We start from the raw sequence: 16,058 nt of genomic DNA, 5'->3' as shown, positions 1-16,058 counted from the left end.
TCTTCCACCAGCTCTTCTCCCTGGTCTCGGATTCTGCCGATTCTCTCAGCCAGCAAAAAGCAGATGATTCACAACAAAATTTAGAGGTCTGGCAGGGCAAGTCCACCTCCTTCTTTAGCATCCGTTAATATCTTAAATTTTACTCGAGGCTTCCTGCCCTGCCATACAGATCTAGAGACATCCCTCTGCCACCTCTTGAAATGATCCCTCCCATCCAAACCTTGCAATGTTTGAAACAAAAGCAACATCCCCGACCTCACCGCAACCCTCGTCCCCACCACAGCAACTCGGCCTAACAATAGCAACTTCCAATTTAGCCCTATTTCCAAATCCCCCTTGTCTTCAAGCCAACGTCCTTCACAGTTGCCCTTGAATAAATTCACATTTCTGGCGGTCATACTAACCCCCCAATACCTCTCTTTCTCAACCAATGTTAGTCTTATCTCCTCCTGAAACTCTATCAAGGTTTCTTTTTCCTCGGGTAGGGCTCTGATCCTCAATTTCATCTGTTTTTCTTTAAGTTCAGTCATATCAGGTGTCAGCTCGTATTCATCAAATCGTCCTTGTATGGATGGCACTCTCTCTCTCTCCAGTTGAATTACTTTAACTTCAGCAGCGAGGGTTTTCTCCTTAACTTCATCCGCAGTTTGCCGTATCAGGATAGATTCCTGTATCAATTTCTGGGTGGTTTCTGTATTGATATTCACCTTTTGTCCCAGGTTATTTAAACTTTCTACCATTAAATCATTTTTAATATTTGCAGCATCCACTTTCATATTTATCACATCCATTTATCACATCCATTTTCTTGTGAAGCTGTTCCAGCGAATCATTTATTTTCACTAGTACAATCACTAAGGCCTCTTCTGGCGACATTCCGTCTTTCACATCTGCCATGACACTCAATAGATTCAAGGTCAACTAACAGTCTCACGGTTTTTATCTTACAACTGGAAATTTCCCAGCCCAGATCTTATGTAGCCGCCAGTTTCAAGAACTTCCACTAGAGGGAAACAGTTTCTATTTGTATTGATAAGTAATATCCTCTTAAAGCACAGTACAAACGACCCCAAACTAATTTCAATTTTCAGTTACTTTCACTGCTGGAAACAGTAAAAACAATGTATCTTCTCTTATGCTAGCTGTCAACACGATCCAAGCACTGTCAATAGACGTCTCACCAAAACATCGGACCTTCTAGCAGCCCGTTCCCAGGGTCCGAGCGGCAGTGTTTTACCTCTCTTGGTCTCTTCCGCAGGCAAACTCAGTTAACAACTTCCCTCCCCCCTCTTCTCCTGCCTCCGGGGGGGGGGGAGTATATGAGAGCCAGTGTGGTGTAGTGGTTAAGAGCGGTAGTCACGTAATCTGGGAAACCGGGTTCGCGTCTCCGCTCCTCCACATGCAGCTGCTGGGTGACCTTGGGCCAGTCACACTTCTGTGAAGTCTCTCAGCCCCACTCACCTCACAGAGTGTTTGTTGTGGGGGAGGAAGGGAAAGGAGAATGTTAGCCGCTTTGAGACTCCTGAAGGGGAGTGAAAGGCGGGATATCAAATCCAAACTCTTCTTCTTCTTCTTCTATATTCTTTACTTATGGAAATTTAGTCTTTTACAAAAGGCTTTCCAAGACTTCAGCTTGCAGCCTCCATTGCTTCAGTCTATTTACAAAAGGGGAAGGCGGACTTCCTGTATTGAACCTTCCCCGTTTCGATGCCAATTTTTATAAAAAAATCCAATTTTCCCAATTAAGCTCTACTCATGGGTAGTTACTTTGGAGTCAAATTGTCCACAGGAAAAAGTCAGCGCTCTCTGACAACGGTTATGCGGCTTCGAAGCACTGCGCCGCTCACCCCACGTCGCTCCGGATCCCCGAAACCGGGTTTCCCCGCGAGTGGGGGAGGCGCAAAGGGTGCCCGCCGAATCCCATGCTCACAGGCTTCTCCTGCCTGTGATTTTTAATGGTCTCCGCCTTCGCCGTGGCGGCCAGACACAGATTTCCACGGAGCTGATTCCTCCCGATCAGAGGAATCCAGCCATTGCCGGAGGCGCTTCCCCGGAAGTCCCTTCTTTGAATTTTTTTTGGGGCCCCAAGAGAGCAGGGCCCTAAGCTATAGCTTGTTTAGCTTATACATAAATCCAGCACTGGTCGGAATGACAGAATGTGGAAGGCAACGTTGGCAGAGAAGCTAAACCAGAGCTGCAGGTCGGCTTAAGGTGACATACTGCACAAGAGAATAAGTTTTCTGGTTTTCGTTTATTGCATGTACCAACACAGTCCTCAACCTATCAGATGTCTTTTTGGTTGGATTTACTCACCAGCTAAACTACGGCTATCGCTGTCCTGCTATGAACTGCATTGCTTCTTGCTTGTTAATTCCTGTAAGCAAAACTGCAGACATGTCCTACTTACATGTAGCAACAGGGGTATGCTGCTCCCTTGGGCTACAGAAGTCTTATTACCATAGATATTGCTCCCCGCCCCCTGTGCTTCCTTTTTTTTTTTTTTTTTTGCTTTTGCGCTGGCAGGTGGAGACAGAGAGAGTACTGTGCAAGGCCCAGAGGATAACTGAAATATTCTGGCATGTCCAAATGACAGCGCTTGGCACTAGAGTGCAAAATCATCCAGCAATTCAGCCTCTTGTCTGTGGACTTCCATCTCTCTAAGAACCGGGAGAGAACTGGAAAGCAAATAGAAGGTACTATTACATGCCACCCCAGTCTCTGAGCGGTGCAAGATTTCTGGGATTCCAGGCATTTCCCCAGGTCCATGTTTCCTTTTGGAAAATGAGGCACAGCGGAGACTATGTTGTCTTTATGATATATGGCCTATTTACACATGCAGGGACGCTGGTGGCACTGTGGTCTAAACCAGTGTTTTTCAACCACTGTTCCGCGGCACACTAGTGTGCCGCGAGATGTTGCCTGGTGTGCCGTGGGAAAAAAAATTCGAAAGATTTTTTAAAAGAAAAAAGTCAAATTTTCGCCCACTACGCGGGCGCTGGACTGTGTCCACCCTATTTTCCATTCATCCTGGGTGGGGATCAGATCGGATGGGATCGGATGAGAGCGGACAGGCGGTCCGCTCTCATCCGATTCCCCATAGAGAGCAGCGGGGCTCTGACATCTCCCTTTTCGCACACAGTGGTTGTGTGCCTCATGATTTTTTTCATGAAACAAGTGTGCCTTTGCCCAAAAAAGGTTGAAAAACACTGGTCTAAACCACTGAGCCTCTTGGGTTTGCTGATCAGAAGGTCGGTGGTTTGAATCCCTGCGATGGGATGAGCTCCCGTTGCTCTGCCCCACCCCCTGCTAACCAAGCAGTTTGAAAGCACACCAGTGCAAGTAGATAAATAGGTAGCACTGAAGCAGGAAGGTAAACAGTGTTTCCATGCGCTCTGGTTTCCGTCACGGTGTTCCGTTGCACCAGAAGTGGTTTAGTCCTGCTGGCCACATGACCCGGAAAGCTGTCTGTGGACAAACAAATGCTGGCTCCCTCGGCCTGAAAGAGAGATGAGCTCTGCAACCCCATAGTCGCCTTTGACTGGACTTTACCATCCAGGGGTTCTTTACCTTTACCATATATCCAACCTGAGCCTATGATGGAGGGCTTCCCAGCACCACACTCCAAAATACCCTTGCTTCACCCAGTGCTACGGCAGCCTTGGATAACTCAGCCATTGCTCTCAAACATTGCTCTCCAGCCCATTGCTTTGCTATCTCTATTGCATAACTCCCAACTGCAATAATAAACTCTCATCTAAAACACCAGCCTTGCTTTTTAAAACAGTTGAGAGAGGGAGGGAAGGCCACTCATTTGCAAATGAGATTTGTCCTTGATCCTTACTTGTCCTAATCGCTCCTTATTTCCAGGCTATTGCCTCACTGGCTTAGTCCTGGCTTAATTAGCTTTTCACACTTGTTGGTTCCAGAGGATTAGGAGCATCTAATACACAGCTCAAATACACACATGGGTCAACTAGCCTATCTTAATTAGCTTTTGACATCCCAAGCCTTAATTAAATTCTAACATCCACTTGCCTGAGAAACTTAGCACCCAAGAACTCATAACAGTATATTAAATCTATGCTGGATGGTATTGGCTGTGACCAGAACGAACATGAGTTTTATCTTTTATTTCAGCAGGCTAGAAATTAGCCTCTGGTATGCAAAGTGACTAAGGGACGCGGGTGGCGCTGTGGGTTAAACCACAGAGCCTAGGACTTGCCGATCAGAAGGTTGGCGGTTCGAATCCCCGCGACAGGGTGAGCTCTCGTTGCTCGGTCCCTGCTCCTGCCAACCTAGCAGTTTGAAAGCACATCAAAGTGCAAGTAGATAAATAGGTACCACTCCAGCGGGAAGGTAAACGGTGTTTCCGTGCGCTGCTCTGGTTCTCCAGAAGCGGCTTAGTCATGCTGGCCACATGACCTGGAAGCTGTACGCCGGCTCCCTCGGCCAGTAAAGCAAAATGAGCGCCGCAACCCCAGAGTCGTCCGCAACTGGACCTAATGGTCAGGGGTCCCTTTACCTTTACCTATGCAAAGTGACTGTAACTTTTAAAGGTATTTTCCTCCACTACCCAAAAGTCAAAGCGGAGCAATTTCCCCTGACCCAGGATCCAAATTTGACTGTAGGGGTGTTCAGAACAGCCAGCTTAACACAATGCAACATTCCCACCACTGAATAACGTCAGAGGTAGTGGAAAGGTTTGAGCAGCAAGCTGCATTTCCCAGTGTCTCTCCATCAGTCAATGAAATCAGGAGATGACAACGGTTCCTTAGCTTCTCTAAGCTTTCCTCCCTCAGATTTCAGAGTCCTTTCTTGGGTTCCATGATCACTGCAGATGGTGACAGAAGTCTTCTTAATACTTCTTCTTAACTGTATGTCAGTTCAAAAATTACTTTGGCAAAATACATATTTTGTTACACACAAATGGCTTTAGATACCTACTAGGTCCATAAATTACCATATAGCATATATTCAACACAAAAAAACAGCGACAATTTGTTGTTGCCAAAGGACAGCTGGACATATGAAGGGCCCCATTACCTTCAGTAGCTTAGGGCCTCATCAAACCAAAATCCAGCCCTGAAGCCATGACTGTTTATTTTTATTTTTTAATAATAATAATATTTATTTATTTATTTATTCCCCGCCCATCTGGCTGGGTTGCTCAAGGCACTCTGGGCAGCTTCCAACACAAAAACGTAATAAAACATCAAACAGTAACAGTAACAATCTGACCCAATATAAAAGTCACAGTAACTTTTAAAATAAATAACTTATATCAAAGCAACATTCAACAATTCAGCAGAATCTTTTTTTAAAAAAAACATAATTTTTATTAATTTACATCAACACAAAACAAACATACAATTCTACATCTTATTTTCACAAATTACTTTCTTTTGGACTTCCTCCAGCTTCTCCACAAATCTTCCGTAGTTATTTATTTATATTACGCATTTCATAATTTATATTGACACTATTTGTCTTCTTACTTCCATTTCTCTTTAGACAATACTCCTACATTTTCACAGTGCTCTTTTGAACCCCACTAGCGTTATCTGTCCTTCACTTATGTTTTCCAGATATTCCACAAATTTCCCCCAGTCCTCCATGAACCTCTGAAGCCATGACTGTTTAAAGTGGCATGATACTGCTTTAAATGCACAGTGCGGATGGATAAAGAGGATTTGGCACATGAGGGCGCAATGCTCCTCTTGTGCTGGACTCTGCTTCGCCACTCTCCCAGAAGACCTGAAAATGGGTAATTCTAGACATAAATAAACAACAACAACTCCTGAGATTCACCAGAGCTGCTCACTGCATCCCACCCTGAATGACACATTTTGTGTGCAAAGCCCACCCAGGAACCAGAATGTTTGGTTTCAGGACTTGGCAACTCCTGTTTGCTTACATACTTGGAGACAACGAAACGTGTGCCACAATCCTACGATGTCTTGCTCAAGAGCAATCTTTGCAACTTGCACCGCCTGCCAGCCTTCTGCTTGAAATCATTTTCAGTGCCTTTAACAGCTTCATGACAGGAGGACAGACAGCCAATTAAAGTCTTTCCTTATCACTGTATTCTCAGGCTGGAGAGAGAGAGCCTTCGCCTGCTGAATTCCTGTCACTTACCTCTTAAAGGCACTGATCCCCAGACAAGGTTAAAAGTCGACCACCTCACAGAAAGGACCATTAAATGACAGGAATGGCCCGGAGGATTTGTTTTCTGGGAACAGAAGCCGAACTTACTGGGGGGAAAAGAAGAGGGTTTTAATTTGGAAGAGAGCATTTGTGCGTGGAAACATCCAAAGGGCACCATTGCAGCCTGGCAATGAAAACGGTGGCATTCGCCTAGTGTCTGGGTGTAACTGGTAAAGCAGCACAACTTGTGCCAATTTTCCATTTAGTGGGTGGGTGAAAAAAATATGACTGTAAATTGCAGCAGCAGCTCAAGGTTGTACAGCAGGAAAAGTAGCAAGCCGGAGGATGAGACAGAGAGCTGGGCCCCCAACCTGTCCTTTGGCTTGCTTCATGCAGTTCCAGGATGCTTGCTTAAAGTTGAAAGAGTTGGGAAGAAATGTTAAGCATGTGTATCTACATGCTTGAACTTTTCGAAAAGAAGATTCTTGTTTCAGAGGAGAAGTGAGGCTATAGTGACCATTATTTGTTGTTGTTTAGTCGTTTAGTCGTGTCCGACTCTTTGTGACCCCATGGACCAGAGCACGCCAGGCACTCCTGTCTTCCACTGCCTCCCGCAGTTTGATCAAACTCAAGCTGGTAGCTTCGAGAACACTGTCCAACCATCTTGTCCTCTGTTGTCCCCTTCTCCTTGTGCCCTCCATCTTTCCCAACATCAGGGTCTTTTCCAGGGAGTCTTCTCTTCTCATGAGGTGGCCAAAGTCTTGGAGCCTCAGCTTCAGGATCTGTCCTTCCAGTGAGCACTCAGGAATGATTTCCTTCAGAATGGATAGGTTTGATCTTCTTGCAGTCCATGGGACTCTCAAGAGTCTCCTCCAGCACCATAATTCAAAATCATCAGTTCTTCGGAGATCAGCCTTCTTTATGGTCCAGCTCTCACTTCCCTACATCACTACTGGGAAAATCATAGCTTGAACTATACGGACCTTTGTTGGCAAGGTGATGTCTCTGCTTTTTAAGATGCTGTCTAGATTTGTCATTGCTTTTCTCCCAAGAAGCAGGCGTCTTTTAATTTCGTGAAGAAGAAGTATATTAATGGTGAAATACAATTAAGAAGAAGTATATTTGGGGGGGGGAGGCCCAAGAGAGTGGGGCCCTATGCTATAGCTTGTTTAGCTTATACGTAAATCCGGCACTGTATGGCTTTCCCCCAAAGAATCCCAAGAGCTGTCATTTGTTAGCAATGCTGGGGGTTGTTAGAAGACCTCCATTCGCCCTGAGAAAGCTACAGTTCCCAGAGTCCCCTAGGAAGGAGGATTGAGCCACGACCAACTGAGATACTCTGGGTTGCTCCCTTCTCTTCCCCCACCCTGTCCCAGACTCGGGGTCTTTAAAAGTTTGTATGCGTGTGTGTGTGTTTGTGTGTGCAAACACACCAAACCACATTAAAAGGTAAAGGGATCCCTGACCATTAGGTCCAGTCGTGCCCGACTCTGGGGTTGCGGCGCTCATCTCACTTTACTGGCCGAGGGAGCCGGCGTACAGCTTCCAGGTCATGTGGCCAGCATGACAACTGCTAGGTTGGCAGAAGCAGGGACCGAGCAACAGGAGCTCACCCCGTCGCGGGGATTTGAACCGCCGACCTTTTGACACACCAAACCACATTAGGTAAGTTTTAATTCTCTAATCCAAAGACTTCCTATGTCAGAGGGCATACAGCAGAGTGGTTTGTTTAAAATTTCCATACAACAGGTGAATAAATAAATGGGGATTCAGCGTGAACTCAGAGTCACCCTGAAAACTGAGCTCTCTGCCACTTTTTCCAATTAAAAGTGCTCAGAGTACATCTAAAACAATGTCAAGTTACCACCTTTGCTCCTTGGAGATTGATCTTTAAAGTACTGAGTCTGAAACAGACCTGATGGAATCAGACCTTGCTATTCCCCTCTTTTTCACCCGATGAGAGTTGTTCTCCTACTCCAATAAGTCTTGTCTCCTACTTCTTACTCTGATGAAGATACATCTACTCTTTCTTATCTCCGCTCTTGCAAACAATGTCTTCTGTCAAATTCACATTACCAAAGAATAGCTCAAATAAGGTCTTATCCACTCTTACCTTTCACCCCACGCTTTCCAGGTACGGGTAAGCACTTTAAAGCTCCGTATCCAAATGACATTCCCTTTTTTGCCCCGGAGCCTTCCGCATGAAAACCTGCTCTTTAAAGTTGAAGCACTACAAATAGCAATTTGAGTTTTCTGTGGATCGCCATTTGCTCCAATTCAGCTGTAAAGAGTGGGGTTTTGGGAGGAAAGCTCCAGGGCAAGAAGCAGGGGAAAGCACTAAGAGATGTTTGGATTATAATGAGAGAATATGGGTACAGAGTATTCTACTTCTAAAATTCTAACCCCAATGGGGGACCCTGTCCTGTTTAGAAAATAAGCAGAAATCTGGCGTGTAGTTGCAGATTCTTCCATCACACTGGGGCGATTATCTGGTTAAAAAACAACAACCTTTGCTCAACTGTTTCTTGGTGGAGGTACAGACACCCTTTTTTATGCCAGAACTTTATAAATTCGGATTAGAGGAAAGCAGAAGATCAGGAGCCCCTCTCCACATAGGATCCACTCTGAATTTGCAAGCCCAAAGTTCATGTAAACGGCATTCTTCAAAGCAATTAACAACTCAGACAGAGCTCAGTTTACTTACCCCTGCAGGCCCCAAAGATCATAGTTCCCATAGCCAAGGTGGGTTCCAGACCCAGTTTGGAATAAACCATCCACGCTCCGAGAACGTTTCTGAAATATGGAGCTCTTGCACCGACTGGTGTGACAGGCAGGGTAGATTGTGAATGGAAGGTCCTTCATGGGGATGTCTGTGGTGCAACACCCAGCCGTGTGTGGAAATGCAAGCTGTGGGTGAGCCAAAGAGTAAATCAAAACTCCAGGGAGATGTCAGCATGAAGGATTAGACTCTGTCCTTCGGAAAAGCACCATGGAAAATCTCATGTAGCTATATAGGAGATCAGTCAAGGCAGCCACACCAGCCACAGCTTCCAAATTTCCCAAGGTAGAAATGTGCCACCAGCTCTGCGTTTTATAAGCTATCGCTCTCTGAGGAGATTTTCCGTCACCATTGCTCCTTCCTTTTCCTTCTTTCAGGGATGCTGGATAAACTAAGCAAGCAATGTGATTACAGTCCAGTTGTCTCCAGCTGCTCACTCCTCCACAGATAGTCTTATGTCGTTCCTATTACAGCTCTGTGTATCTGATCTCCTAATTATGTGTTAGGCTCTCCAGACTGGGAGCCTCCTATGGGAGGTGCTTTCCATTCCACAGGGCCACCTTCCCATTCATTTTAGCCCCTTTTAGGTGGGAGGTGCTGAAGCCCAGAACATTGAGCCACGTGGCCTCCCCTCTAAGATAGCTTCTGCCCTCAGGTGCGGCAGAAGTTACTGCCCCATTTTCAGTCTTGGAAATAAGATTCACCTGCAGATCCAATCATCTTCTGTCCATGGAATGAGGGTGCCATCTTGCCCTCCATTTCAGGCACAAAGGTTACTGAGCCAACCCTGGGAGTTCTTTTTTGAAGCTATCTTCATGTAAGCATATGTATTTGCCTTCATGAAGCTATCTTCATGTAAGCATATGTATTTGAAGCTATCTTCATGTAAGCATATGTATTTGCCTACATAAAGTGCCCAGAGCAAATGGGAGAGGACAGAAAGAGGAATACGAGGAGAGAAGTACGGTCTTTAATCAGCTACAATATGCTTAACTGGACGTTGAAGAGATTTAGCAGGAAAAGTGTCTTTATCAGCTTTATTCCATTTGCTTTTTTATTTTTTAATTTAAATAATAATAATAATTTTTATTAATACCCTGCCCTTCCCAGCCAAGGCCAGGCTCAGGGCTGCTAACAAGCAATAATAAAAACAAGCTGAATGATTACAACTTAAAAACAAAATTAAAATACAACATTAAAAATGACTTTAATATAAAGCTAAGTCATCTGAGCAAGAAAAGGGATAGATTAGTAACTATCTAATGTAACAAACAACCTGTGACACGTGAGAACAAATTCTAGACTTGGGTGTTTTCTTCTGGTAACTCAATTTCCCTACATCTCATTTACTACTTTTCTCCCCTGCCTCTCCTTCAAGGAACTCTCTCAGCCGTGTGGGTGAGGCACTGTTACCCATTTTATTTTCATAACAACCAGGTGAACTTCATGGTAGTGTGGTGATTCGAACCCAGGATTTCCTGGTTCACACCCAGCCCATAACATCACATTGACATAGAGAGATATTTTTACGTTCACCCCTCTTCTCTGAGCAGCGAGAAGTTCCAGAGCTACACAGCGTACCCAAGTTTAGTTTCCCTTGGGAGGAGGCCACTGAAGGTGTATACTGTTTTGTAATATTTGAGTTGTTTACAGGTTGAGCATAGATACAGTCTGAGCACAGAGGAGGATGCAACCCTCCAAGAGACTGCTTAATCCTCACGTCAGATCTAGAGGGAGACAGAAAGTCCCCATTGATAGCTTAGGGAGTATCCCACAATCCCCTAGTTTTCTCCTCTATCTTGAAATTGAAGCTTGTTTGGTTTCACAATTCTGCCTTCACAACAACATGGACACATTCCATCCATTAAGCGTTTTCTGCTTAGTATGGAAAGAGTTCCCAAAATATGAAATATCCATGGCAGAAATGACTGGCAGAATCCAGGACCAGGGAGAAGAGTTGGCAGAAGAAGACTGGAAAAAATTTAAGGACTACTTACAAAAATATTGCAAAATTAATGAATGTTGAATGATGTTGGATTGAAATTAAGTGGTTTCAAGCTGTAATTATGATAAAATGACCTTTTCTCTGTAAATAAGAACTTAAAGCGATAACAATTTAAGATTTGGAGATAAGGATTTGCTGTATAAACAATTTAAACTGGGTATACAAGAAGGGGAGGTACGAGGAGGTCGGGGAAATAAGTCATGAGAAAATAAGCTATGAAATTTATATGTTTTAAATATTTTTATGTTTGATTTTTCTTTTTGTTTATAAAAAAATTGGAAACTTTAATAAATATCTGTTTTAAAAAAACAAAATATTAAATATCCAGAAGCTAGCAATCTGCAGGAAGAAAACTTTTGTTAGTGACCCTCAGCAGGAAAGAAACATCTCTGTCTCCATTTTTGTAACCCCTGCTGCTTAGGGAATATGCGCTTCATTCTAGGACTGTAGTAGAAAAGGGTGTGTGTGTTGCCAGGATGTCTCTGGAGGTGCACAATGCCGCAATCTACTAAAGACACATAGGCTCCCGGGACTGGGTAGTTCCTTGATGGAAGATAGCCTAGGAACACTATGCTCAATCCCTGTCACTTGTTAAATAAAAATTCCCCAGCTCACTTGCATTGTCAAATGAAGACACCAGACAAGAGTATAGGAGTGAAAGAGCAGCCAGTAGGCCTGATCTTTATTTTGCAACAAGACTTCAAACTACCACATGGAAGAAGCAGAAAGAAGCCCCCAACAAAGGATGGCTCTTCTTTTTATAAGTTTCTCAAACTACACATAACACCCTTAGTTTCTTTTTTTAAAAAAAAAATATTATTGGTTTTACAGCATTTTTTAAACAATACAAACAGATAAAAAGACAAACAAACATGTATAATTTCATAACCTTTTTTTCATAACCCTCATTTCTCGGACTCCCCCATACCTCCCCTTTCTGCATCCCAATTTCCAAAAGTATTTCAGCAGCTTCTAAATAATTTTATCAAATATGTGTCCTCTTAGTCTTTTCTTCAACTTAATCTTATGTCACTGTAATCCCTTTTTCTTTCTCAACACCTCGACATTTTAGCATTCATCAATTTTATAATAGTCCTTAAGATAAATTTTGAATTTCTTCCAATCCTCTTCCGCCGTCTCTTTCCTCTGATCACGGATTCTGCCAGTCATCTCAGCCAGTGTCATGTAGTCCATCACTTTCATCTGCCATTCTTCCAAGGTGGGTAGATCTTGTGTCCATAACACCCTTAGTTTCGGGAAGCTTTTAATGTTTGATGTATTATAGTATTTTAATATTCTTTTGGAAGCCGCCCAGAGTGGCTGGGGAAGCCCAGCCAGATGGGCGGGGTATAAATAATATATTATTATTATTATTATTATTATTATTATTATTATTATTATTATTAAAACATCATATATTGGTCATAACTATGTCATAAATTAAGGGACTTAGGTGGCGTTGTGGGTTAAACCACAGAGCCTAGGGCTTGCCAATCAGAAGGTCGGCGGTTCGAATCCCCGTGATGGGGTGAGCTCCCGTTGCTCGGTCCCTGCTCCTGCCAACCTAGCAGTTTGAAAGCACATCAAAGTGCAAGTAGATAAATAGGTACCGCTCTGGCAGGAAAGTAAACGGCGTTTCAGTGCGCTGCTCTGGTTCGCCAGAAGCGGCTTAGTCATGCTGGCCACATGACCCAGAAACTGTACGCTGGCTCCCTCGGCCAATAAAGCGAGATGAGCGCCGCAACCCCAGAGTCGGTCATGACTGGACCTAATGGTCAGGGGTCCCTTTACCTTTACCTTTATGTCATAAATTAGGAGGGGGTCTTCTGACAGATACCTGAGTACGAGGCTTGCCCTTTCCCTCACCTGACCTCCACCTCTCACCCTTCAGGTGAAACAAAGGTAAGTATTTACATTTTCCTTAAGTATTTACATTTTCCTTAAGCACACCATTTTGTCTTGACCAAGACCCCAAAACCCACTGGAGGTTGGGCTTGCTATTATTCTTGGAATGACTACCTGTCTGACACTCATGTGTCAGGATGCCACCAATTATCACCCAGTTAGTGGGGCTGCTGAGTACCTGGTCTCATGCTTCAGGCATGATGGCTGCCCCATGCCATATCCCAAGCTTCTCCTCCGGTAGCCATTTCCCTTCTGAGTAGAACAACATTGGAATGGTATAAATCCATCACTGGAGTGATTTTATATGAATTTCTAAAGTTTTCCCATTGAGCCAGTACATTTATCAGTGAATTGCTCATTTGGTAATGTGCAGCAAAAGCTCTTTGAAGAGTGGGGTGGGGAGAGGTCTCTCTCTCACACACCCCCTCCAATTTACATGCTCCCCAGAGGAAAGGGGTTGATAATTAATGATTCACAGAGATAAAGTGGCATGCATGTGGGAAATGTTAGCCACTTTCTTTCTGCCTTTCCAGAACTGCAGGAAGGCATTTAGCATAGGAAGAACCAAAACAAGAATAAAACAAGACAAGCTTTAAAAACAACCCCCAAATCTGCATTGGCACAGTGTCCAAATTGACTTTGAAGTGTGCTCTGAAATCGACTGGAAGCTAATGGAGTCAGTGGCGTAGCGTGGGTTGTCAGCACCCGGGGCAAGGCAAGTAATTTGCGCCCCCTAACCCGTGGATTTGCGCCCCCTAACCCTAACCCCCAGATGTTGCGCCCGGTGCGGCCGGCCCCCCCTGCACCCCCCACGCTACGCCACTGGATGGAGTTCCTTTAATTCCCACAAGAACTGTTGTGCTTCATGTGGGGAGAGGAGAAAAGGTGGAGACTGCCTCCCTATCCTGACCCTTTCAGGGAGAAGGAAGAGGAAGACAGTACAGTGGTACCTCAGGTTACAGACGCTTCAGGTTACAGATGCTTCAGGTTACAAACTCCACTAACCCAGAAATAGTACCTTGGGTTAAGAACTTTGCTTCAGGATGAGAACAGAAATCACGTGGTGGCGGTATGGCAGCAGCGGGAGGCCCCATTAGCTAAACTCCGGTCTTGAAAGACTTACACTGGCTCCCAGTACATTTCCGAGCACAATTCAAAGTGTTGGTGCTGACCTTGAAAGCCCTAAACTGCCTCAGTCCAGTATACCTGAAGGTACCTCCATCGTTCTGCACGGACACTGAGGTCCAGCGCCAAGGACCTTTTGGCGGTTCCCTTGCTGCAAGAAGCCAGGTTACAGGGAACCAGGCAGAGGGCCTTCTCTGTAGTGGCACCCGCCCTGTGGAACGCCCTCCCACCAGATGTCAAAGAGAAAAATAACTACCAAACTTTTAGAAGATATCTGAAGGCAGCCCTGTTTAGGGAAGCTTTAATGTTTAATAGGTTATTGTATTTTAGTGTTTTGTTGGAAGCCGCCCAGAGTGGCTGGGGAAACCCAGCCAGATGGGAGGGCCATAAATAATATATTATTATTATTATTATTATTATTATTATTATTATTATTATTATGTGGTACCTCAGGTTAAGAACAGTTTCAGGTTAAGAACAGACCTCCAGAACGAATTAAGTTCTTAATCCGAGGTACCACTGTATAGATTTACAACAGGGGTTTGAGGGAGGTAGCAGCTCAGAGGCAGATGAGGGGCAAAGTTGGGAAATCATGGGAGGGGGGAGGCAGGACTGGAACAGCTGTCGGCTGACATGGTGTCTTTAGAAAGCATTCCAGACCCCTCATCTCCCAGAACCTGGCGGTCCTTAAAAGTAGGAGAGCAAAGAGCTCAAAGACGGGCTGTTAGCGGCACCCGTAGAAGTGATGAATGAGGAATGTGGGAGAGGCGGGGTATGTGTGTGTGTGGAGATTCACCCGGGACAACGCCATTATCCAAGAGGCTGCGTTCTATAGTCTCTCTCTGTGAAGTTTGAAATTAAAAAGGACTGTAAGATACTTTCCCTTGTCTTCATTACTTTCCTGGGCAACCAGCCAGGAGCTGCTGACAGCAGCTTGACATCATGAGATTTGGACAAGATCTAGCAAGATTTCACCAGAATTTGGAACCAGTGCTGGTGGCAGGACAGGCGAGGCAGCCCTGGAGGCACTGTCCTGGGGGCTTCTTCTGCTTCAGGCGGCTGCTTCACCCCACCTTCTGGTTGGACCAGGCCTGGCTACATGTGTGTATGAGTGGAGTTTGGTGGAGAAAAGCTGTCCACTGTGTTGAGCCCTGGAAATAGACGAGTGAGCTGAATGGTTTCTTTTTTAAGACTCCAGAAAGCCCTCCTGTCCAAACGAGAGCATCCAAATAAGGATCTGTTTGCATCCTACTTGACATTTCTTGGGCATAATTGGCCCACCGCAGGAGGCAGTCAATGGGAGGAAGCGTGCAAAGAAGGGTTTCGTTTATCTTCCCTTCCATCACAGGTGTCTCTGCAGATTTGATGCAGAATTTGAGGGTGGGTTCTATAGACTCTCTCTGTAAAGACTGAAATAAAAAAAGGACGGTAAAAAACTTTCCCTTGTCTTTATACTTTCCTGAGCAACCAGCTGGGAGCCACTGGCAGCATCCAGCAGTGACTGTCAAAAAACCACTCACTGAGCAGCTAGAGTGGGGATTTGTCCGAGGTCTATCAACTCCTAGTTTGACACCTTACCTATTACAACAGACTTTCCCAACCTGGTGTCCTCTAGGACAGTGTTTCCCAACCTTTTTTGGGCAAAGGCACACTTGTTTCATGAAAAAAATCTCGAGGCACACCACCATTACAGCCCCGTGACATCAGCGCGCAGCGTCACGCCGGGAGGGACATGAATTGCTAGCAAATTACATAATCACCTCCTTGAGGGCTGGCTCATCTTCTCCGAAGGCAGAACCCCATTAATTAACAGCACAGACTCACACCATAGCCAAGACGAGGGGGGAAAACCTCAGTCATGAACAGTCATGCACATGTGGGGGCTAAATGAGGACGAAGACCGGGCAGAGAGCAGGGTTCAAATCACCCCACCTGGCCAGGACAATCCCTGGGTGCTCCCTTGGGCCACTCGCCTGACCCACCTCGCAGGGCTGTTGTTGCGAGGATAACACGGGGAGAACCACGTGCGCCCCCGGGAGCTCCTTGGAGGAGAAAGCAGGCGATGAATGCAGCCCTACCTGGGGGGCAGCCTCCGTCTCT

The 16,058-nt window shown here is 45.1% G+C and overlaps 1 protein-coding gene across 1 annotated transcript in view; it reads right to left on the bottom strand.

Moving 5' to 3' along the window:
* LOC310692374 (transmembrane protease serine 11E-like) overlaps positions 1 to 9,375 on the bottom strand; it is a 70,150-nt gene extending 60,775 nt beyond the window's left edge. The window contains exon 1 of the mRNA XM_083473270.1: positions 8,849 to 9,375. Coding sequence (XP_083329396.1) covers positions 8,849 to 9,006 — 158 coding nt within the window. The 5' untranslated portion in view covers positions 9,007 to 9,375. The remainder of the gene's footprint in view (positions 1 to 8,848) is intronic.
* Between the last annotated feature and the right edge of the window lie 6,683 nt (positions 9,376 to 16,058).

The sequence above is a fragment of the Podarcis liolepis genome, assembly GCF_965112155.1.
Source record: "Podarcis liolepis genome assembly, chromosome: 13".
Taxonomy (NCBI): Eukaryota; Metazoa; Chordata; class Lepidosauria; order Squamata; family Lacertidae; genus Podarcis; species Podarcis liolepis.
This window is presented reverse-complemented; position numbering and strand designations above follow the sequence as displayed.